This window comes from Podarcis pityusensis (genome assembly GCF_964106645.2).
Source record: "Podarcis pityusensis genome assembly, chromosome: 5".
Lineage (NCBI taxonomy): Eukaryota > Metazoa > Chordata > Lepidosauria > Squamata > Lacertidae > Podarcis > Podarcis pityusensis.
The window spans coordinates 49,748,586-49,774,054 of NC_138032.1; the positions used below are offsets into that span (position 1 = coordinate 49,748,586).

Genomic DNA, 25,469 nt, shown 5'->3' on the forward strand with positions numbered 1-25,469 from the left:
ACATACAAGAAGCAGGATTTTTAACTATATTAGTATCAGCACAACATTATGTTTAGTGTGTACTATATTATTTTTGAAAAGAAGTCACTGAAGTGATGCACAAGGGCACATCTTAATAGAATGCAAAGGAAGTGGCATCACCCAAATATGATCTATATTTCACTTGATCAAAGACTTTGTAGGGGGAAATAATTAAAAAGTAAAAGCCTTACGCAATGAGATTTAAAAGAAAACTTAGGAGGCTGACAAGATGCATCTGGCACAACTTCAAAGTCCTTCAAAGTACATATAATCAATGTTTGTCAATAGCAGTTTTGCATCCTTTAATTTATCTTTCATGGGTTTAAAGCATGTTGTTATTAGGATCCAGTCCACACTTTAATTCTGTTTGAGATTTGATGAATCAGGGCTTTATTAAAATTCAGTGCACCTCATCTTTGTCAAGGACAGATTACATAAAGCTGTGCTTTATTACATTCCTTTCATCTTCCTGTCTTTCTAGCTAGAGAAAGTTACCTTATTTATGGAAACTTTTGTAAGACTGCAAACACTGTTTGGCAGTGAGCACCTCCACATGAACGTGTGTGCGTGGATTAATACAAGAAAATAAATATAGCATACTGGATTGACATAATGGTCCAGTGTCCTGTCTCTGACGGTGCCTGAATCAGGATGTTTCAAGAACTGTAACATTACAGAAGAATTACTTCATTCTCTGACAGTGTTTCTCATAATATATTCTGAGGAATATGAGTTCTTCAGTAGCTGATTTGGGGGGTTCGTTCTTCACAGTGAGACAATGAGGACAAACATCCCTGGAAGAGAGCTTTCCTACCACTCTGTCCCAGTGGCCTCAACACTGTCAGCCATTTTGACTGCTCCTGGAATCTTTGGTATTTCTCTGGATGTTAGACCGTAGTGGCAGGGGAGATTGCTAGGGCAACAGTTGGAATGCAGTTTAGAAGAGACTTGTTAAGCTTTAGATGGCCTATAAGCAATGCCTCTGCTAACTGTACTTGTTAAACCTGTCGGTCTTATGCAGCAGTTTTTCCTTCACAGGAGGGATGGGTGTGTTGTGCCTCTGTACAAACTGCCACAAATTTCCTATCAATTGGAGAAAGATAAGTGTAATACAATAAACAAAATAAATAGGGACTGGCCCAGGCAATGCTAACTCCTTTGCTTCAGTCTTGCCCATGGATATCAATGCATCACCTCACTGGTGCATCATTCAATGCATCTACTCAGAAGTCCCATTGTGTTCAAAGGGGCTTCATCCCTGGTACCTTGGTAGGTATGACAATGCAGCTTTGAAAGTTTAGTCTAAACAGAAGGTAGGCTGTGAATGCTGGGCAAAGCAACCCTAAATGAGGGGCAGAGATGAGAAGACGGAGAGAGATTCTGTGGTGGAGAAGAATCACCATGCCTATCAGTCTGCCTACTTGCTGCAGCCAGGGCAGGGCGAATGGGATTTTTCATTTCTCTTCCCATTGACTTGGGGGGAAGGGGTGTTAATGAGTTCTTGGGCAATTTTATGGGTATACCAGGAAATTGGGAAGGGAGTTGGATCCGGTGGATCTGCCACCACACCTGACATACCCACTTCCCTGGAATGCCCCAGTATGCTCACCACCAGCAGAGAGACATGTATACTTGTAGAGTTCTTTTCAGGCATTTGGGTGTGGTGGGGGAACACCCTGGAGGTGTAGCTGTCATCCTAAACTTGGATTTGCCTCTCTGCCAGCAGAGCTGCACTCATTCCATTTCTTTTTATTTTGGAATAATGTCTTAATGGTTGTTTTGATGGTGTATGTGCTCCACCCTGGGGCCATTTTGTGAAGGGTGAGTTATAAATAGAAATAATTAATAAATAATGTTTCTTCATTATATCAGCTGGCTGTAGGATTGCAGCCTTAAAAACGATAACTTAATAAAATATGTGCTTAATTTTGGTTGGGTTACGACCTTAGACAGCAAGGACATTTAGCTCCCCAAAGAAAAATGATGACTTGAAGCAACTCTTACATCTTACTGTGGACCTGCTACATCTCCCACTGTAGGAGTCAGATGACTGAAACTAGTGATAAATCCAGATGAAAAAGAATAAAGGTTGATAAATAAACAGCTGCATTGTCCCTTAATATATGCCATAGAGAAAGCTCAGATTGGGAAACTCTCTAGCAATAGTACTTCTTGGATCAGGATAATCAAAATGGAAAACGTAGTTAATAATTTGCAAGGCATAAACCTGTTCTCTAACTATTTAGATTGACTTAACAGGGGGGGAATTGGAAAGAACGAAAAGCTTGTTCACAAAAAGAGGGGGAAAGCCGTGTGAAAATAAGGATGGTTAACTCTTTTGTCTGTCTGTCGATTCTTCCCCTCATTGTCTTTGTTGGAAGAGCAACTGTTTGTGTAAGTATATCTATTTAAAGAACTTATTTAATATGGATTGATGAATTCATGTCAGAAGAATATCAGACTGCTCATAAAGCTGTGCTTTAGATCAGCAACCAAGCAAAATACATAGCAGAATTTTATGGATTTAATATTTATCAGAACATTATTGGGAAAATATGTTCCTAATCCAGTGGAAACATGGAAAAGGTTGGAAAAGGGACACAGCACTTGAAAAATGTAAAATTAGTAAACATATTTTCCAGCTTTAGCATTTTCTGTTCCTGCTTCTTCCATGTTTTCTTTCTTCCTCAAAACAAAATCCGTATCTGTGAATGCCACCTACAATAAATTATGCAAATTGTGGGCTGCTACTTGCTTTACAAGGTGCATCTTACATATTTTGTTTACTCCTGTCCAAAAAGTTGATCAACCACTGTCTGGAATTCAACATTCATGGAAGTACAGATTTTTCTTACTGAAAAAGATCAATTAATGTTGCTAAAATGCAAAGTAATCACAGAGAAAGAGCACAGCAGAATATGCAGCGGGATAGTTTTTAATAAAACATGATGTTTCATTGTAATTAATGTAATATGAACTTCTTGGAATAAATCCTGCCGGGAATGTGTTGTGATCACTTGATGGCAAATATGTTGTAAGCTGACTATATTCTTGGCCATAGAGGCCCTTTCCATATAAGATGTGAGAAAACATCTGTTGCCAATGTAACTCAGATATTAAATGTTGTTGTGTGCTGGGGGACCTTGTGATCTAGGAGTAGGTGTGTGACATGTTCTTGGTAGGGTTGTGTTGAAAGTTCCGTCTAGAAGGCAGTAAACAATGACTGTGTGGGCAGGTTGACTTAGGGGTGCATGTAAGAGAGGCGGGGAATGAGAGAGAAAATGAATGGATGATAGGTGAATTGGGTCATTGTGTGTGTGTGTGTGTGTGTGTGTGTGTGTGTGTGTGTGTAAGCATTCAGAGGGTTGCAAGGCCAGCTGGCTAGCCCCAGCTGAGTCATCTCCTTCCAGCTGTCCCACTGCAAAGACCCATCAGCCTCTGCTCAGATGTAAATCAGCGACCCGGGCTTCAAAGCCAGGGCACACTATTTCAGCAGAGTGAACTGTGCACACAGAATAGGTGTAAGGCTTGTTGAAGCATACTACAACTATGGATTTATTAATCATAAATCAGGACAAAGAAACATTTCATCTCTCTTTGTCTTCTCAGAGAGAAAGGAAAAAAAGCAAAAGCTGTACGCACAACGGAAGTTCCCAGCATACCGTGCTGGAATGTAAGCAGACATATGACACACAACAGTTGCATGTCTGCTCCTTAAGGTGGAATGGAAATCTCAACAGTGTGTGTATATATTCTGTGTGTTTGTGCCTGAAAGCATGGGAGAGAGAGGATAGGTGTTTGACTTAATGGGTGGTGGTGGGATAGGGAGAGTGGGGGGAGGAGAGGGTTTGCATTTGATCCACCCAGTTTCAGCCCCACCCAACTACTCCTCCAAGAGAATGCAGTGACTGACTAAATAATATTGATGTTGCCATTGCTGAATTAAGGAAGTATATAGCCTGAATGTATTTATGACAGTACCAGCAGTTCTTAACATTTAATACAAGAAAAGTCATAGGTTTAAGTCCTGGGGTTAAAGGTTATAGTACACACAGGGCATTAACAATGTCAAGTTTCCTCAGGACCAAGCCAGATGTGTGGGGAATGTAGCAGATATAAAGCAGCAGTTGGAGTCTAACTCTTTACACAGTTGTGGAGGAGAGCAGAATCTAGAACCATCTCCTCTCTTATTTCTCTGCTTTTAAGCAGTTTTTGACCAGCTTGACTCTGACACTAGAGGTGGTGTTGCAAGCATGTAGAATAAGGCTAAAAGTTGGTGCAATGAGGTACAGCAGAGGAAAAGGAGGCAGGTTTTGCTCCTTTCCTTACATGCTTTCTTTTCTGTTAAGTATAGACATACACACACAAAAACTTGCTATGCGAACATGACAGACACATGTTTAGCCTGCACACAATTGGCACTATGTATACTTATTAGGAACTAAGCCCTGAACTTAGAACTTACTTCTGAGTAGAACTGCTTAAGAGTTGGCTGCAAACATTTACAAAAGGAGTTTGCTCTTTAAAATGATCGCCAGGCATCTGTTCTGTGCATGCGAGAAAATGTCTTCTGTTCTGCTGCATTGTAACCTATTAGTCTCTAGAGGGGGGAAGCAAGTTGCCAATTCAGCATTGTTCATTGATCAAGGAAACCCAATATGCTCTTTTTACAGGATGGGTCTGGGTCTGCCTGAAGCTACAGGATTGCAAAATGTCTTAGCTAGATACATTAGCAAATGTTGCACTGATCTCTTATAGAGGGAAAAATTCTTTCTGACCCCTGAAGGCAATCAGCATATGCCCTGAAGCATGAGAGTTCCCTTACAGCTAAAGAGTCTTAATGGGCTTCCATAAGCTTTAAGTCGAGCTGCATAACCTGCATTCTCAGCACAGATAGCAAAAGGTTTGATGATGCAGAAATCTTGTGTCAGGCTCATCGGAAGGCCTGCCTCTTGAGCTGTAACCCAACAGGCTTTGCTGTCCCTGTCTAAATGAAAGTACGTAAGCTCAGCTAAAATGGTGCAAAAGGGTGTAAATTCTTGCCGTAAAATGAAATTAAATGGTCTGACTTTGGGATAGGGTGAGAGAGAGAACCTTAAACCTGGAGGTGCTACTACTTACAGGATATTTTTTTTAAAAATAAATGTTTCGCTCTATTTTGAATTCTACAATATTTTTATGTAATTTTCTGATTCTTCAGCTTCTTTGTCACCCCCAAAGTAAGTCTCTAAGCCTTAAAATTGTTGAGCAAAGCAGGAAAAAGGTGCTTCGGTGCTCAAGGCTGCACTGTAATGTTACTGCAGCATCTGCAGGATGAAATAATGTGTTAAAAATTATGTATATTAGGCAGGCAGAAGTGGCTCATGGGGTGGGGTATAATTGCTATGCTAGCTTCCTAACACTGCTGCTTAAAGGGAGGAGAGGCAGCAGGGAGGCTAGCATGGTGCAAAGGCACCAGCAGGAATCCTGGAATGGCCCTGCCAATGTGTTTGCACCATGGCAACTTCCTTGCTACCTCCCCGTAAGCAACAGCAACACACCTTCTGGGAAGCTGGTATAGCAGCTCTCCCCCCCATCTGCTGAGCCACTTCTGTGGGTAGGAACTTGTGTTTGAATGACAAAGCAAGTTTTATTTTAATGCCAACAGCCGGGGGGGGGGGGAGGACCAACATGGCTATCCCTCTGGAAATATCTACAGTTTTGCCATTCTCTCCTATTGTTCCCCAGTACTGTGGAATTGTTGTTTTTATTTAAGCAGTTTATAAATATGAAAAGGTTGGAAATGTTTGTGGTGAAACTTACTTCCATTTTTCTTTTCCTCAGTTGCTATGAAAATGCATTTTCTCTTTGCTTTGTATGACAGACTTTTGGGGTTTCATCTCTTATACAGTGGTACCTTGGGTTAAGAACTTAATTCGTTCGGGAGGTCCGTTCTTAACCTGAAACTGTTCTTAACCTGAGGTACCACTTTAGCTAATGGCGCCTCCCGCCGCCGCCGCACGATTTCTGTTCTCATCCTGAAGGAAAGTTCTTAAACCAAGGTACTATTTCTGGGTTAGCGGAGTCTATAACCTGAAGTGTCTGTAACCTGAAGCATCTGTAACCCGAGGTGCCACCGTAGTTCCTGACTGAAATGACGCATACTAGGGGAATTTGATTGCACCACTACAGGTGAATGTGTTACAGCACACAACTCTTAATTTTGCTGCTTTCGTTGTATGTTATGGCCTGATCCAGAACATGGAAAACTTGAGCATTTACCAGGACCCCAAAACAAGCAAAGAGACCAATTTTCTACCAGCATAGCCATAATCTAACTGGGCAAGCAGCACTCTAAGGCTGTACATCCACTGTACATTTAATGCACATTTAAAGCACACCTAGCCCAAGAATCCTGGGAACTGTAGTTTAAGTGTGCTGAGAACTCTAGCCCTGTGAGTTGTAAACTACAATTCCCAGGATATTTTTTTGGGGGGGAGGCAGGAATCTGCATGGTGTTTGTGCAGCCATAGAGGTCAGAGGCATCTTGAGTCTCTATGTCACACGCATTCCAGCTTGAGGGGGCCCATTAGCCACCTTGCACATTTTTAGAATTGAGGAGTAAGATAGAAATATACTGAATGAATGAATGAAATAGCACCAAATTCCAGGTGCCCGGAGTATTGTTATTTTTCATTACCTGCGTCCTCCAGGCTCTTTCAAACAAAAATACACCAAACTCTCTAGGGTACAAATTATTCTCTGTAATCTTTGGCTTCTTTTACCTGAGCAACACTGTACTTTGGAAAACGTCCCGCATGTTGTCAGGTGAAATTAAGATAATTCCAAGTTTTGACATTTTGAACTGCAACCATTTTTCAAATAAAATTGCAATATCAAAATGATTCTAAAAACAGTTGTTTCTTGCATTTTTGAATTAAGTGTTTTTGTCATTGGTTTCCTGAAATAGTGCATTAAAATAAAGCTCCCAAAAGTCTCTCAAACTTCAAAATGAATATTGTCTCAGCTGATTACAGAATTAGCATGTATATTATACAAAATTATACACAATTATGGTATTTAGTATATTTGTCCCTTAATAAAAATGCAGTATCTAGCTACGCTGGATAGCAGAAACAATTGGTTTTGTGAAATACAGTATCAGTACCTATTTTTCCGTTTCCTTCCAAACTTTGAAAGACAAGCCCTCCCTCTTCTGGCTACGTAGAACATAACAAGCAAAAAAGAAATGGACAAGCAAATGAAAGATTGCAGGCTTTAAATGGCATATGTACTAGCTTGTAGTTCAATAGTAAAATACTGGTTATATATATTCAGTAGCGTGCTGAATTTATATACAAGAGTAGCAAGCAAGTGGTGGGTGTCTTAACTTGCGCAGTTAAGCATTCTAGGTGGCTTTAACATGGACTCGGGTGGTGCTGTGGTCTAAATCACAGAGCCTATAGGGCTTGCCGATCAGAAGGTTGGTGGTTTGAATCCCCGCAACAGGGTGAGGTCCTGTTGCTCGGTCCCAGCACCTGCCCACCTAGCAGTTCGAAAGCACATCAAAGTGCAAGTAGATAAATAGGTACCACTCTGGCGGGAAGGTAAATGGCGGTTCTGTGCGCTGCTCTGGCTCGCCAGAAGTGGCTTAGTCATGCTGGCCACATGACCTGGAAGCTGTACGCCAGCTCCCTCGGCCAATAAAGCGAGATAAGCGCCGTAACCCCAGAGTCGGTCATGACTGGACCTAATGGTCAGGGGTCCCTTTACCTTTACTATAACACAGAGTAAAACAAGCCCAATAGTTATTTCTTCTCATAAGGCCCCCTGGAAACTGTAGTTATATGGCTCTTCCCCTCCTTAAGGTGTTTTCCTTAAAGTTGCATTTGTGTATTTATTTATTTATTTATTTATTTATTGCATTTATTTCATTTGTGTATGTATTTATTATACCTGGCTAAGCAGTTCTCCCCAGATCGAGTGCTGATACTTTCCCCTTGTTTGTGGATAGTGTCATTTTGAATTAATCAGCACTCAAAGAATGAGTTCACTATTAGTAAATAGGATTTATGGGAAGGACTATAAAGCATTTCAGAGAAGTGGAGTCCTAGAAATCTAAATCTATCTCTCTTCTCCCCTCTGAAATGATCTATCCATTGTCCAGCAGAGATTCTCCACAAAACATAAAGCATTTGTTGAGTTTGTGAGCTGCTTTTAAAATTGTTAAGAGAAAGCTGCATAGAGACGATTTTAAATAAATAAATGTGCAACTTCATCCTTGAAAACTGCACAATATTACCGTCTGTATTGTTCAAATGCATTTGCTTTGGGTAACAAGGAAGGGTTTAGGATAATCCAATTTCCAATTGGAGCAGCTTTATTAAAAGGACTTCCCAGGCAGTGCCTAAAATCTGACTTAGTTGGCTTTATACATGTCCATTTTTCTTCTTCTTTTGCAGCTTTCTTATATCCTGTCATTTGACCAGCAAGCTGGTAAGCAATACAACTTCTTCTTTTTCCTTTGTGGCAAATACTTCAGAACATGTGCACTATCATATAGCTAAGGAGGCTATAACTATAACTGAGCAAGAAGCATAATTGAAGGTTTGATTTTAAGCAGCTTAGCAAATCCACTGATTCTGGTGGAATAAGACTTGAAATCTTTGCTGGCAGTGTGGAAAACTAACAGCACAATCCTATGCTTGTCCTTTTTCAACTGCTCTTTTAAGTGGAGATTTTTTTATTCTAGGCTGTATTTGCTCTGGGTTGCATCCAGTGCAACGCAGTGCGATTTCCCCCTCTCTCCTTTCTCAGGTGCCCTCAAAATCTGCTCTGGAGGATCCTTCAGTCCTCTGGAACAGATTTTGGGGGTTGGGGCAGTAAGCTCTGTAGGGGAAAGAAGGAGGGGAAAGTTTGGTTTCACAGACAGAAATCTGCTGTACTAGCAGAACAGCAGCACTGAATATAACTGTTGGGTTTGAAATTGTCTTTATAGGAAATTGTTTGAATTTGTTTTTTATATATCAAATTGTTTTACATATATTTCTATTACTGGTGTTTCTATTGTTCAATTACTTTGAGATGTTTCACAGGAAATGATTCCTAAATGGGAATAAGTAAATAAATGTCTACTCGGAAGTCAGTCCCATTGAGTTCAATACTGCATACTTCTGAGTAGACATGCATAGGAGAATACTGAACATTATATTCTGGTGGTTGGTAAGTCTGACGCAAAAGCAGTAATGAATTAATAGCAGATAAAATGTGTATTACATGTTATGGAAAGTGATCTGCTTTACTTCCTGTATTAAAGTTTACAGAGTTTGGAATAAATTTATGTCAAAAATGATGTAATACTTCTCTGAGGTGCCCTTCACATACTATGAAAAATATGTTTATACGGAAAGTATCAATCTTTACATTATTTTGGAATGACACATTAAAATATAATGTTGGGCCATCATTTTCTATTTGTCATCTTGTACTTTTTGAAAACTATATTATATACAAAATGGTACAACTTTGTACAGCTGGAGACCTTTACTAACCTTAGAAATAAACAGTCCAACTTCTTGGACTAGGGATGGAGAAGAAATTCCACTCAGTTACTATTTAAAGGCAAACTTAAGTAATTCAAAACGGTACAATAACTGAAATCCTTCAAAATTCACACTCTGAATTTTGCAATGTGGTTGTCCAATCAAATAATGTGTACAAAAATGCAAACAGTAGGGTAAAATAAGCATCAAAAAGCATATATTAGTGAAAATAATATGCACAAATGCATTGTATTGGGGGGACATTGCTTTGCAAAAATGGGTCTATCAGGATACATTTGTGCTAAAAAGCTGGTGAATTTTCATGAGGACTTAGTAAATAAAGGATCTCCAAGGTGGCACAGGCTTCATTGGGATGGTTCAGAGATATAACAGCAGTTCTCTATGGTAGAGTGGTTCTTTTCTCTGGAACAGGGTCTCTATAAATGAATGAATCAGAGAGTATTGATCAGAAATTCACTAATTGATTCACAGCTCAAACAACATACAAAAATGCAGATGAAAGTATAAGCAGTTTAAAAGATCGTCCAAGTCCTCAAAGCTAATTTCAAGCTTTTAAAGTCAATCTCTGCCTATCAACTACAGTAACAGAGAGGAGGGTCTTTTTTGTACTACACAGAAGAAAGTTATGCTTTGAAAATACATGTAGGATGTCTCATTTAATTTTGTGTAATAGTCACATTTCAGTGACAAATGTCAAATCACTGCATCTTTAAGTGTGTTAAGATTTTTCTGCATTTACAGAGAATGAAGGCTGTGATTCTGTAATATGTTAAAATAAGCCAATGTATCAGAATTTGAGTGTTAATTATGTGCTTAGATATATTTTTTTAAAAAAAAATGTTGCTTTTACTTTACGAAACCAATGGCTTGTTATGAATAATTTAAATGAATGGAACAGACACACTTCTTAAATAAAAGATATTAGATCCACAAAGTTATTTAGTACTGAGGAACTAGAGATGAGGAGTAATAAAAAATGTTTCATGGAATGTATTCCAATTTGCCTTCATGTGTGAAGGTCAATTTCACCTATCAGTAAAAAGAGGATTTTTATTTTTCACAATAAAACCCTAGCTTGGCAACAGAATTTATGCCAAAGGGAAAACCAAGGAACTGAGGTTGCAATCCTGCACACACTGTGGAGTAAATCCATTTTTAAAAATTAGATTTGCATTTGAATAGACATGGTCAGAACTGGAGTGAAACGCTATTAAGTAGTGTGCATATGATACTACACTGAGACATTCTCAAGGTCATTTGAAAGAGGTAAAATATAAGGAGATGTCCCTGTAAAGGGGAAGGAGAAAACAACTATGAAGAAGGAACAGTATTCCTATCATTAGCAGACAATACAGTGGGATGCCACTGTGTTGCTGCTGCTTACCGGAAGGTAGAGGGAGAGGGGGAGACAGAAACAGTTGAGCCAATCTGGTGCTCCTGCCATTACATTTGCAATATACTGACCTCACTGCCATCTCACTCCTCCTTCTAAACCTCCCAGGAAGTAGCAGTGGTGCAATAAACCAAAGGTCAGGTGAGTGTCAGCATTCCACCATGCTGTCTATTGATTCATATTTATCGCTGCTGCCTGAGGTAAAACTACTAAGCAGGTCCCACCTTTGTAATCGTATAGCTTAAGAATCAGGTTGCAATTTCCCCCAATCACTTTATGCTAAAAACATGAGGGAACGTCATCATCTTGAGGGATTATATGATTCACACATTCAATTTCTTCCTGTCCAAAAGAATCCTTATTGAAACCTAATCCTTCTGCAGTTTGACTCAGGGCTGGTTTACATTTTATGGCTGTCATGTGGAAGCTACTGTAGTCATTCTACAGTGGTACCTTGGTTGTCAAACGTAATCCACTCCAGAAGACCATTCGACTTCTGAAACATTTGACAACCAAAGCGCAATGGGCGGTCAGCAAATGCAATTGAGAAAATTGAGAAACATGCCTCGGAAGCCGTTCGACTTCTGAGGCGCGTTCAAAAATGGAATCATTCACTTCCGGGATTTCAGTGAAAACCAAAACATTATGCTTCCGAGACGCTGGAAAACCGAGGTACCACTGTATATGGTGCCTGATATCACAAAGCAAGGCAGTTTTGTTCAGAAGCTCATCAAATGCATAAGGGAAGCAGTTTTTTCTTGCCATACCAATGAAAATGTTCCAAGAGGAAAGTTTAACTGCCATGGTGAAATCATCTACTCATTTGTGAGCACATTTGTGGATGCTACACAGAACCAGTGACTTTCATGTGATACTGCCATGTGTAAACAGTTGCCATAATAATGAACCTATATTTCACAACAAATTCATAGGTTCATCATGCTTATTAGAGATGTGCAACTGATACAGCTGGCTCCTGAATTGATTCCGGACAATGTGGACAAAAACTTTGCTTGTTAAATGCAAATGGACATTGTTTGCCCAGATATATACTCTTCCCTTATCTTAATACCCATTTGTACCTTCGATAGTAAAGTGGTAAATTAGGCAAGTATACTGTTTTTAATCTTATAAAGTTATACCCATTATTAACACCTTAAATGAATTTCTAGCTTTAAAGATAGTATTGTTATTTCCTACCTGACTGTGGAAGTCTGGTGAGATTGGCTGCTCCTAAATTGGCATTTTAAATTAGTTCAGGCTCCTTGAAGTGAATTGGGTTAGAAGCTAATCCTTACATTTCCTTTTTTAAAAAAAATAATATTTATTAAAATTTCAGAAGAAAAAGATTACATTAATAAGAAAAATAACAATAAAGAAAGAAAAATACAAAGTACAAAAAAGAAAAAACAGTTAAAAACAATTCCATCTTTTCATCGCTTCTCTTACGTTTACTTGTTTCCCGGACCTCCTCATACCTCCCTCTTTTGTATTCCAATTCAATTTGTTAGTCCAGCAATTCCTTTCCCTCCTTTTTAATCCTGATCTTTACTCTTGATATATTATAACATTAAATTTTTACGTATTAAAAACCAATTTTTCCATATTCTTTTATACCAGTACAGCTAGAAACCACTTAACTTCAATCCAACATCATTCTAACATTCATTAATTTTGCAATATTTCTGTAAATAGTCTTTAAATTTCTTCCAATCTTCTTCCACCGACTCTTCTCCCTGGTCTCGGATTCTACCAGTCATTTCCGCCAATTCCATGTAGTCCATCAATTTCATCTGCCATTCCTCCAGTGTGGGTAAGTCTTGTGTCTTCCAATGCTTTGCAATAAGTATTCTTGCTGCTGTTGTAGCATACATAAAGAAAGTTCTGTCCTTCTTTAACACCGATTGGCCGACTATGCCCAGGAGAAAGGCCTCTGGTTTCTTCAAGAAGGTATATTTAAATACCTTTTTTAATTCATTATAAATCATCTCCCAGAAAACCTTAATCCTTGGGCACGTCCACCAAAGGTGAAAGAATGTACCTTCAGTTTCTTTACATTTCCAACATTTATTATCGGGCAAATGGTAGATTTTTGCAAGCTTGACTGGGGTTATGTACCACCTGTATATCATTTTCATAATATTCTCTCTTAAGGCATTACATGCCGTAAACTTCATACCTGTGGTCCACAACTGTTCCCAGTCAGCCATCATTATGTTATGTCCAACGTCTTGTGCCCATTTAATCATGGCAGATTTCACCGTTTCATCCTGAGTATTCCATTTCAACAGCAAGTTATACATCTTTGACAAAATCTTAGTTTTGGGTTCTAACAATTCTGTTTCTAATTTTGATTTTTCCACCTGGAAGCCGATTTTCTTGTCCAAATTGTATGCCTCCATTATCTGATAATAATGAAGCCAGTCTCGCACTTTGTTTTTTAATTTTTCAAAACTCTGCAGTTTCAATCTATCTCCATCTTGTTCCAAAATTTCCCAATATTTCGGCCAATTGACCTCCATATTGAGCTTTTTCAGAGCTTTCGCTTCCATCGGTTACAGCCACCTTGGGGTTTTATTTTCCAATAAATCCTTATATCTTATCCAGACATTAAACAATGCTTTCCTGACAATATGGTTTTTAAATGCTTTATGTGCTTTGACCTTATCGTACCACAGATATGCATGCCATCCAAATACATTGTTAAAACCTTCTAAATCCAAAATGTCAGTGTTTTCAAGAAGCAGCCATTCTTTCAACCAGCAAAAAGCTGCTGATTCATAATAAAGTTTGAGGTCTGGCAGGGCAAATCCACCTCTTTCCTTTGCATCTGTTAGTATTTTAAATTTTATTCTGGGCTTCTTGCCCTGCCAGACAAATCTAGAAATATCTCTCTGCCACCTCTTGAAACAGTCCATTTTGTCCACAATTTGCAATGTTTGAAACAAAAACAACATTCTAGGCAATACATTCATTTTTACCTCAGCAATACGGCCCAGCAGTGAAAGCTTCAAATTTGACCAAATTTCTAAATCTTTTTTCACTTCAGCCCAACATTTTTCATAGTTATCTTTAAATAAATTCCCATTTTTTGCTGTCAAGTTAATCCCCAGGTATTTAACTTTCTTAACCACTGTTAAACCTGTCTCATTCTGAAACCTCTCTCTCTCCATTGGTGTTAAATTTTTCTCTAAAACCTTAGTTTTTAACTTATTCAATTTAAACCCTGCAACTTGACCAAATTCTTGAATCAGTTCTAGAACCCTTTTGGTACTAGATTCTGGCTCCTGTAACGTCAGTACTAAGTCATCTGCAAATGCTCTCAATTTGTACTGTTTGGCTCCGACCTAATCCTTACATTTCCTAGGAACAATGTGAAAAAGGAATCTTCTTCCGCATGAAAATGTTGTATTTCACCCCATCTCTGGAGAACTGTTGTTCTGTCATGTGTATATCTGAATCCTATCCATTTATATGTTTTAGAATCAGCTCAGCATAGTGCCATCAGTGTAGAGCTAGACATAGAGGCAGAAGTATTTTAAAACTTTTTTGTGTGTTTTTTATGAGGTCTGCTCTATTTCAGCTTTTCCTATCTCTCTAAAGATTAGCAATTAAAATACACAAGAGGGACTTGTTGAAAATATTAACATATCAAAGTGCTCCTATTCATGGTGCCGGCCACGCTCGTTTGCAGGATACTCAATTTCATTTTCCATCCTCCATTTTCTCCACCCACCCCACCAGTCAGCCAGCATTCTGTATCCACTCAACATGTTCATTCTTCACTGGGCTGCTTTGGGAATCTATCCTGACATAACTTTTCTAAATGTTTTTTGTACTTCTTCTACCTTTAGTGTTCTCCCAAGCCTGTGGGTGTCCCTCTCTTTTGTACGTCTACTGCTGTTTTGGCTATGTAGGGATCCACACTTAGAGAACATGTTTCCTATTAGCATATAGGATCCCTGGACTCATATACCATAGACTGGTGTCATTCTGCAAGTTAAAACTCACCCAGTGAACCTAAATGTTTTGAAACATTGCTGACTGTAAGAGGATTAGGTATAGGATCACCTACTTCCAAGAAAATTGCTGGGTGGGGAGGAGGCAAGATTATATTATATTATTCTCTGTACATTTTTACCATATAAAGATAAAGAGAGGAGCACTGGAAGCTAACAAATGTCTGAGATATGCCTCAGGAGTAACCTCAGTCCAAGTGCATGACTCTGTAAAAAGTGGGAACCTCCAGTCCCATCAGGTGAAGTGTTGAGTGACCATTCTGTAACCTAAAATAGATTATCAGGCCACATCCAGGCTAGCAAACAAATGGTATGGCCACTTGACTACTTTCACTTCAAAATTCACAGTTAAACAGAAGAAGAAGAAAACTGTAGGGCTTGGAGCAGAAAGCCTGGAGCCCTACTTATGTAGTTTTTTAATGTATGAAATAATGTAAGAGGGTGTATCAAAAATGAATGAATCAAAAATGACTTTCATTAAAATTTACCTGCTCAAAGAGAAGATTTGTTTTGATGATAATTATCAACCCTGAAGAAGGAGTTTTATTCAAAACTCATTGGGAGTCTCAAATATTGACTCAGTTACCTTTCTGTCACTGTTGAAGATTAAAGTCCATATCTGGGAGCCAGTTACTACCAATGTTCAAATGGGCTTCACTTGTCCCTTTAAAAAAAATACACCTCACACCTATATTGGCAAGTTACATATACTGTATTATCTTATACTGTAAGTACATGCTATTCATTTCTAATGTCTGTTCATGATATCTATTCATGGGCTTCCTATTGGAATGATTAATGACTCCCCTATGTGTGTAATCATAGATTTAGAACTAGATTAAGCAGACACAGCAGATTGTTCCTGTCAAAATTAGCTGACTGAAATGGTCTGAACCCAGGTATAAACTTCTCTCTGCTTCTGCCAGCTTTGTGGGTTGAATTTTCATTAGCAATTACTGAACAAAATGATCCAAATAGAAATGTTCACAGAAAGAGGAACAAAGAAAGACCAGCAACTGTGTGAAACATACTGAAATAGAAGTTCTGAATGGCTGGTGCTATCATGCAGCTGGCTCAAATGATGTCACCCAACATTTCATCAGGAACTAAGAAACACAAGTTAGACAAAAAATAATAATAATCAAGGAGAAGTCCTCAAGGGGGGAGAAACTATCAAGATGGCCTCAAAGGATCCAAAAATGGATCCTTTGTTCAGAAAAGGGGAAAAGTCCTGTTTGTTTCATCTATACCGTAGAATGTCTGGATGACATGCAGATGTTAAAAGTACATGTGGAGCCAAAGGCACCTTTACTTAGATGAAGTTTAATAAATAAACAGAGGAAAATCTAACTTCTTGAAAATCCTCCCACGCGATGTCAGCTTGAAGTCTCCCTTTGGTTTCCTCTGCTTTTCTATTGTATCACATTAAAGTTTATTTGCTCAGTGAAGACAATGGCCTTATCTTGGAATGAGATCCTTATTCCTCCGCCCGGCGTGCACTCCTGCAGCACTTTCATATTGCAAAGACTCAACTCTTGTGAAATAATGAGCGAAGAAAAGAAGTCTTGACTTGACATAACGATAAATGAGGTGAAACTTTTTTTTTCTTTTTTTTTGCCGTCAAGATACCAGGGTTGGCACATAGAAAAAAAGAAAGTACTATTTTAATATGAAATATAAAGCATCCATTGTACAAAAAGTTTTTTTTTTCATCAGAAGCAAAGGAAGAATAAAGATAAAGGCTGCAACAGAATGAATGAGTTGAGAAAACTAAGATAATACCGTTGATAATCAGTTCAAGGCAAAGCGCTATCCACCAGGCCATCGGCCCAGCCCTAGGGGAGAGCTTTTAAAAGTGTCCCTGTATGCTTTTTCGCTCTCCTCATTACCATACCTGCTCTTTGAAACTCACCGGTGGTTCCAACAAACTGCAGTGACACCTGCCGGAAAGAGCGGATGACCCGTCTTAATCAACTACTTCTGTGAAAAGTCTATGGAAAGAACTGCCGTCCCATCTTCACTTTGCTGTTCTGAAAGCTATTTGTCAATGGGTATCCTGAGAGCCATGGCTATGAACAAAGATCTGTTTCTGTGCATTGGAAATGTGGCACCATGATCAAAGCTAAGGAGAATCTCCCACTTGTTCCCTTTGTTCGTGAATATGTCCCTTCTCTTATGCAGCTACGAAGACTGGAATAATTATCTGTACTTTATCGTACTACTTGTATTCTAGTAGTGTGATTTCGGCAGTCCCTGAGTGGGATTGGGACCCTAAAGCAGTCTATATACTTTCTCCTGGCCCAAAGACCATTAGCAAAGTTGCAGTGACCTTGCAGGAGTATGCGAGTAGTCTCGACTTATGAGGGGGATAAAAATAAGCTGGCTAGACAATGCAGGTAAAGAAAAGAAATGAGCATTAAAAGTTGAAATGTAAGTGCTAAAACCAATAGAAGCTTTGTCATAGACTGGGATGGAATATGAACTGCACCCTATGATGGAACTGTGTTCTTTCAGCCATGTGCTAGGCAGACTAAAAAATATACAGATATAAATATTTAGGATAAGATTGCTGTTTAAATGGAGGTTTCAAAATGTCACATTCTTTGTTGAAATGCCATTTTAAATAAAAATTGTAAATATATATTTTATGTGTGAGGTAAAGTACCATTGTTTTGAGCAGATCAGGTTGGTAAATGCCCATGTCTTCAGTCATCACAAGTGTGTTTGCAACTGCATGCGCATTCACATGACCATAAGACTAAAGCCCACTTCCAAAGATACAATTGAAATTGCCACATTAATTCTGTATGATGAGTATTTTCTTTTTATAAGCTCTCAAAACTGCTATCTATTTATAACACATTCATGTGAGCTCTAGTTATTAAGAATTCACCAGAAAGGATAAATATACTAGCTTTCATCAAATAATAAAGACAAATATTCAAACAAAGGATGTGCCATAGAAAACTGACACGGTAAGAATGAGCTTATGTGACTTCATCATGTTCAGTATTGTGAGAATTGAACTGGAGTTCCATTGTTCCCTATGGGATGCAATTAGATACATTGTCTCAGTAGCAAAATAATTAGTCTGGATAATGACCTCTGTGTGGAAGATTTAAGGTCAGAACCCTGCTCAGCCATAAAACACATTTTGTAGCCTAGGACATCTCATTTTCTCTGAATCTCATCTTCTGTTGTAAAGGTAAAATAAATTAAGGATGTATTGATGATCTGGCCTGAGCCTACAGTGATGATGGGAAGAAAATTTATAAATCACCTGGACTTTATGTATTGCATTTATTTTTTTATTACATGTATATTCTGTCTTTGCTTCAAGGAGCTCTAAGCAGTGCCAATACCCCAATGTTATCTCCAGATCAACCAACCTTTGGGGTAGATTAAGTTTAGAGATAGCAACTGGCTCATTCAAATGTAGTAGGACCTCTTATAGAAAAAGTGCTTCCAGTTACTTCTGGAACTATTTCATAATTCACGTAGTAGTATGGTCTATAGGTGCAGCTGACAGCTATTACTATGAATACATCGATGAAGATGCACAGCCAATGCAGGATAATACCAGATATGGCCTCCCTGCTATACATCCTGACTGGTTTCATGAATACGTCAGTTATGAAGGTACAGTATTTTACTGGGTCACACTTTGTGATGGGGAAATGGGGAAGTGTGGGGATGGGGAGAATTGAAAACTACTTCCAGGGTAACAGGAATTGCTATACTGGTTGTTATTAATGGATTGTCTATTACTGTAATACTGTAGTAAAGGATCTAAACTTCATCTACTGACAGAACAAATTCAGACTCTGCAATTCACTTTCGATTCTAGCAACTTTTAAATAGCTTCATTCTTTTCAACTTAAGCTCCATCTATACTTGTAACACAGAGATATGTGAGATATAGTTATTTCTGTGTTGATACAGCTCCCAAGATCCAGCAGCTTTTATTATGAGTTAATCTGTGTCCTTTTATGATTAGCATGGGGTGCTACACCATGGTTTGTGTCATATGTAGAAAATCTGAATGGAGGAAACCCTTATATTTTCCACAAAATGTCCGATACTTTTCTGAGATTGTATAGAGTTCTGTCTAGAGATGGCAGCTGTGGATGAATGCAGAGATGGCTAGTGATCTACTATGTGTTCTATGCTTGTTCCACTATTTGACTGTGCATACTAGTTGACACCTGCAATCTAGATGTTCTCTGTGTAAACCAACCATTTTGGCAAATATTATTGGCTTGAACTGACTGTTAAATAATAAACTGGGTAATCCAATCCATGACTGCTTTTAGAAAACCTTAGTTGCACACCTGCAGCAAGCTAATTGTAAAATAAGCTTCATCTTTCCACTCCATGTACTAGAAAACCCATGCCTGGAGATGCCATGCAAGAATAATGGTGTATGTGAAAGGAAAAGAAGCAGGTATACATGCCGCTGCCCTGAGCCATATGAAGGGTCTAAGTGTGAGAATGGTAAGCAGAATTTTCATAGTGTTAGATAAAGCTGAGTGGGACATTGTCTTTCAAGGAACTTGATAGCTACTTTATTTGAATTGTTATGGTCACAAGTCCATACTTACTGTATTTATGTTTTGGACAGAAAATATTTTATTTGCATTCCAGCTTAATATGACAGTATGGTTTTATTACAAATTTAGGAGACTTGCCAGGAGCTTCAAGCTTAGATCTATAGTTTTTTTTTTAATTATTATTATTCTATTGTGTTTGTCACATTCCCCTCCCCACAAAAAAAGAAAAATCACAAAAAAAGAAATCCCCAGTGCTGATCTCCAACATATATAAAAAGTCACCTATATATATTTGTTGAATATATTTCTTTGGTTGTGGGTGGTTGCTATCTTCAATGAACTTCATAATAATGTACTCAGATGTGGTAGACTATATACTCCTTACTTTATTCAGCTGAATGCTTCAAGCTCTTGCCATGCAAAATCAGGTCCACAGAAGGATCAAGGCTGGAAAGGAAATGGAAGGGATCCAAACCACAGAGAGCAAAGGCATAGTCCTAGAATAATCTTCATCAGCCTTGTACCCTCCAGGTTTTTCATAAGTCCCAGGCACCGGGTTGGTGAAGGCTACCCTAGAAAAAAGATGATAAAGCCTGGCTTTTTTGGGTGGCAGCAGAGGGGTGGTATTTATGGTTTCACAGAGATAGGAGCAAGGACCATGGGAACATTTATTGGGAAGGCTTCCGAGTAAAGACATATTGAGTTTGACAATGAATGAACAATAGAGAGATAACCTTAACACACTTATCCATTTTATTTATATCATGCAACATAGTGAAAAACACATGTGAAAGGATCAACTGCAATAGAGGAGATTGCCTTATAAGCTTAAGAGCGCCTTATTATAGATGCCATTGCAAACACCCCTACAAAGCACCATTCTGTGACAAAGGTGAGTACCAAACTTGAGGGATATGGTTACTATCAGACATTTGTCTTGCTGCTGCCCTATATGCCTAAGAATGAACCAAAGAATGAATCATCACCTTTGATCTCCAAATTTGCAGTTGCTTCCTATCCTGTTAGTATTTCTAAAATTCAGACAGAAGTACTTCCTCCTTTTGACAAGGGGCTCAAGAAGGCTAGGGCGAAGCTGTCTCACTGTGTAGGGATGATTGTAGGGAGAGTGATAGCACCACCTGGTGAGCTTTGATGAGGAATTTGACGGTGGGCTTCCCACATCCATACCTGTGCCACTATGCTTTGCTTTGCTTTCCTTTTCTGCCTATAAAGGTATTTCTTCCTGGTTAGCGCTTTGTTCATGCAAGCTATGAATCTTACTTAAATGCTCTGTTTTGTTTTGTTTTCTGGAAACTAACAGCACAGTCATCTTGCCGACCAAATCCTTGCAAAAATGGAGGCATCTGTCAACGGCATCGGATAAGGTCCAAGTTCAGCTGCAAGTGTCCTGAGCCATTCAAAGGAAGGCTTTGCGAAATAGGTGAGGGATCCAGTTCTGGCCTTTTGGCTATTTTCCTACGGATTTACCAAGAACAGGGATCTGTGAATGCCTCTAAGCACATATGACCGTGCTGCAGAATTTGGCACATGGAAGTGGTTTGGTCCTTATCCTTGTTGCCATTGGCATGCAGGAAGTAGATTCAAGATGCCCAGATTTGCACTTTTACGAAAGCCGAAGGTCAAAACAACAAATTGAGCTATAAATGAAGGAGGAAATGGGGAAGGAGTCTGCTTAAACGTTGTTAGGTTGGGTCTGCTTAGATGAAATGAGAATCACTGTGAGATAGTCGGTCAGATCCACAGCATACATTTAAAGCACATTTATACCAGCTTTATCTGTTGATGGACAGCCACCCTGACTCAGCCCCAGACACACTGACCAGATGCTTGGAAGCTGTGGCTGGATGGCTGCGTGGGAGCCGGTTAAAGTTAAATCCTTCGAAGACAGAGGTCCTCTGGCTGGGTCAGGACAACATGGGGTTGGGGGGCCAACTCTCATCTCTTGTGGGGGCTCAATTTGTGCCAGCGCCTTCTATCAAGAGTTTGGGTGCAACCTTTGACGCCTCCCTTTCTATGGAGGCGCAGGTTGCAGCCACAGCAAAGGTGGCATTTTTCCATCTCCACCGTATTAAGCAGTTGGTCCCTTACCTTTCTCGCCCTGATCTGGCCACAGTCATCCATGCAACGGTCACCTCCAGGCTTGATTATTGTATCTCACCCCACATGGGGCTGCCCTTGAAGCTGACCCAGAAACTCCAGGGTGGCAGAATGCCGCAGCAAGGCTCCTTATGGGGTCCTTGCCACAGGATCACATTCATCCAGTGCTTTACCAGCTGCACTGGCTCCCGGTGGAGTACAGGGTCAGGTTTAAGGTGCTGGTTTTGACCTTTAAAGCCCTATACAGCCTAGGACCCTCATACCTACGGGACCACCTCTCCTGGGATGCCCCGCGGAGGACCTTAAGGTCCATAAATAACAACACTTTGGAGGTCTCGAGCCTCAAGGAGGTTAGATTGGTCTCCACTAGGGCCAGGGCCTTTTCAGCACTGGCCTCGACTTGGTGGAACGCTCTGTCACAAGAGACCAAGGCCCTGCGGGATTTGACATCTTTTCGCAGGGCCTGCAAGATGGAGCTGTTCCGCCTGGCCTTTGGCTTGGACTCACTCTGACCCCTTATATGGGATCTGGTATATAAATTTTCCCTTGGCTTTTTTGCTGGCCCATTTAGGACCAGCATGGATAGCTGGCTCGGGTGAATATCTGATGTTTCCTCCCTTTATGGTCTTGATTTATGTGCTGCTACTAAACTGAGGCTGTATTTTAAGCCGTATTTTAATCAACTGTTTTTTTTCTTTTTTCTTTTTTTCTATTACGTTTTATTGTAATTTATATTCAGTGTTAGCTGCCCTGAGGGTGGGGTATAAATAAAAATGTATTATTATTATTATTATTTATTATTTAACTGTCACGGCTTCACCCAAAGAATTGTGGGAACTGCAGTTTACTCACCCCACAACTATGGTATCCAGCACCTTAACAAACGACAGGTCCCAGGTGACTTTTCAAGTAGTGTAAGAGTGCTTTAAATGAATGGTGTAGGGATGGGTGGGTGGGTGAGAGAGCACATTTCTTAAGAAGGCAATCCTTTTGTAGGACCTGATGACTGTTTTGAAGAAAATGGCATTTCATACAGAGGAAATGTTAGTCAAACAATTCTCCATAAGACCTGTCTTCACTGGAATTCTCACCATCTCCTGGAGTGGAATTATAATGCATTTATTGAAGATGCTGCCTCTTATGGCCTTGGTGACCATAACTTCTGCAGGTAATGTACTGCACATTCATCAAGGAAGGCTTTCTTTCTCCCACTTCCATGAATGTCAATGCCATGCACACAAATACGTCTGCTCCTCCCACTCCAAAAATGCAGTATCTGCATGAGCTATATCAGTGTAATTCAATTACATTTCTTTTCTGTGATCTTCATTGCAAATAATTACTGATTCTTCTTGGCTACCAAGACACCAAGGCTATTACCCCAACACTGTGATGGTTGCCTTTACGACTTCACCTTGGAAATAATGACCACTGTCATAGGAACTAACTCCTAGGAGCCGAAGGGACCCCACCCAAATAAAATATTTCAGGGGGCTGCACCCCTCAAAGCTGATGGTCATTGTCATTCAAATAGGGTGTGTGAACCATGTCATGTGATCAATTATGTGGAGTGGGGCTTAGCTGCCCCCCCCCAATATTTTATTCAAGTTGGCACCCCTGACCACTGTTGTTTATGTCTCTGATAGCTTGAGATATACACATTAAAAAGGTAATGGGACCCCTGACCGTTAGGTCAAGTCGCAGACGACTCTGGGGTTGCGGCGCTCATCTCGCTCTATAGGCCGAGGGAGCCAGCGTTTGTCCACAGACAGCTTCCGGGTCATGTGGCCAGCATGACTAAGCTGCTTCTGGTGAACGAGAGCAGCGCACAGAAACGTTGTTTACCTTCCCGCCAGAGCGGTACCTATTTATCTACTTGCACTTCGTGCTTTTGAACTGCTGGGTGGGCAGGAGCAGGGACCGAGCAATGGGAGCTCACCCCGTCACGGGGATTTGAACCGCCGCCCTAGGCTCTGTGGTTTAAACCACAGCGCCACCTGCGTCCCTTGATATACACATTACCAGGTAGTTATTAATGCTGATAGGTTGCTGGCAAAGATGTATGTTATGCATTTACGCAACTCAATAAGTGATGCCAGTGTTTGTTGGTTGTACAAAAACTTATCACTTACTGGTAGGCAGTGTGAACTGTAAAAATGTTGCCATTCCTAATAATGCTTGTGCTCGTGGGCAGGCAGTCTCCTCCTGGCACAAATGGATAATGCTCTGTGGTGTGACAGGTAACCGGTTACAGATTCTCCATCTTTCACAAAACTAGAATTTGTGGACATCCAAGGAAGTGGAATGTTGGGAAATTCAGGACAGATAAAAGAAAGTGCTTCTTCAGACCGTGCATAGTTAAACTATGGAACTCACTCCACATTGATGGCCACTAATTTGGATGTTTTAAAAGAGGATTAGACAAATTAATGGCTACTAGCCATGATGGCTATGCTCTGCCTCCATGGGCAGAGGCAGTATGTTTCTGAATATCACTTGCTGAAAACTGCAGGAGTACTCTTGAGACCATATAACACCAGTCCTGAAAGACCTACATTGGCTCCCAGTACGTTTCCGAGCACAATTCAAAGTGTCGGTGCTGACATTTAAAGCCCTAAACAGCCTCGGCCCCGTATAATCTGAAGGAGCGTCTCTACCCCCATCATTCAGCCCAGACACTGAGGTCCACTTCTGAGGGTCTTCTGGTGGTACCCTCACTGCGAGAAGTGAAGCTACAGGGAACCAGGCAGAGGGCCTTCTCGGTAGTGGCGCCCACCCTGTGGAACGCCCTCCCATCAAATGTCAAGGAAATAAACAACAATCTGACTTTTAGAAGACAACTGAAGGCAGCCTTGTTTAGGGAAGTCTTTAATGTTTAATGTTGTATTGTGTTTTTAATATTTGGTTGAGAGCCACCCAGAGTGGCTGGGGAAACCCTGCCAGAGGGGTGGGGTATTTATTAATATTAATATTAATAATTAATAATTATTGGTGGTGATGATGATGATGCTTGTGTCCTGCATGTAGTTTTTTGACAGGCATGTGGTTGGCCACTGTAAGAACAGAATGCTGGATTATATGGGCCATTGGTCTGATCCAGCAGGCTCTTCTTGGTTTTTTTTATGTTCCTAATATACCACAGTATACCGGTGACCCTGTAAAAACAATGGCCATAGACAACACCCTAAAAAGAAGGCATGCTATCCCTCCGGCACAGTTTTTGCTTAGGGGAGATCTCTGGATCTTTTGTGCTTTTGTGAGAGCATTTTCCAGTTTTCCTATCTTTCAGAACTTCAATTAGTAACTTTCTTTCTTGAGACATTATGCTCTTCTGACTGGTGAATTTTGAAACCTCCTCCTCCAGGAACCCAGATGGTGACGAAAAGCCCTGGTGCTTTGTCAGTGTGAATAACAAATTGAAGTGGGACTTCTGTGATGTATCTGCGTGCTCAGAAACAGGTACGATGGGTAATAATATAAAGTGGGGCAAAATAAACGTGAAAGGTGTAGCAGTAATTCAGATTGACAGGCATTGTGATTATTCCCCCACCCCGCCCTCCATCCATCTACCTTTAAGAACGCAGCCCCCAAAACTGTAATGACTCTAGCATGATTTTTTAAATAGTCTTCTTGAAGCTCTGCCCAAGAGTTTAGTGAAATTTTAGGATCTGTTAGCTTTAGAGCATGGAGAAGTATGCCAAACAAATAACAGGTATCGAGATATCTATTGTCAAGAGATGTAAGAGGAAATGAAATATGAAACAGTACAGCAAAAAATAAACCATTCACAGAATGAAGGAATAATATTCAACATGGATCTTTCAGG

General features: G+C 39.9%; 1 protein-coding gene across 3 annotated transcripts in view; it reads left to right on the plus strand.

The window, feature by feature from the left end:
• The first annotated feature begins 2,288 nt into the window (after positions 1-2,288).
• Positions 2,289-25,469, plus strand: part of HABP2 (hyaluronan binding protein 2) — a 35,120-nt gene continuing 11,939 nt past the window's right edge. For 2 of the 3 annotated variants that reach the window (XM_081006451.1, XM_081006452.1), the window contains exons 1-8: positions 2,289-2,415; positions 8,463-8,496; positions 18,480-18,614; positions 19,359-19,469; positions 20,301-20,417; positions 20,847-20,966; positions 22,640-22,811; positions 25,008-25,102. In XM_081006451.1, the coding sequence (XP_080862577.1) occupies positions 2,347-2,415; positions 8,463-8,496; positions 18,480-18,614; positions 19,359-19,469; positions 20,301-20,417; positions 20,847-20,966; positions 22,640-22,811; positions 25,008-25,102 (853 nt within the window). In that variant the 5' untranslated portion in view covers positions 2,289-2,346. The remainder of the gene's footprint in view (positions 2,416-8,462; positions 8,497-18,479; positions 18,615-19,358; positions 19,470-20,300; positions 20,418-20,846; positions 20,967-22,639; positions 22,812-25,007; positions 25,103-25,469) is intronic. The other variant, XM_081006453.1, reaches the window with a different exon arrangement.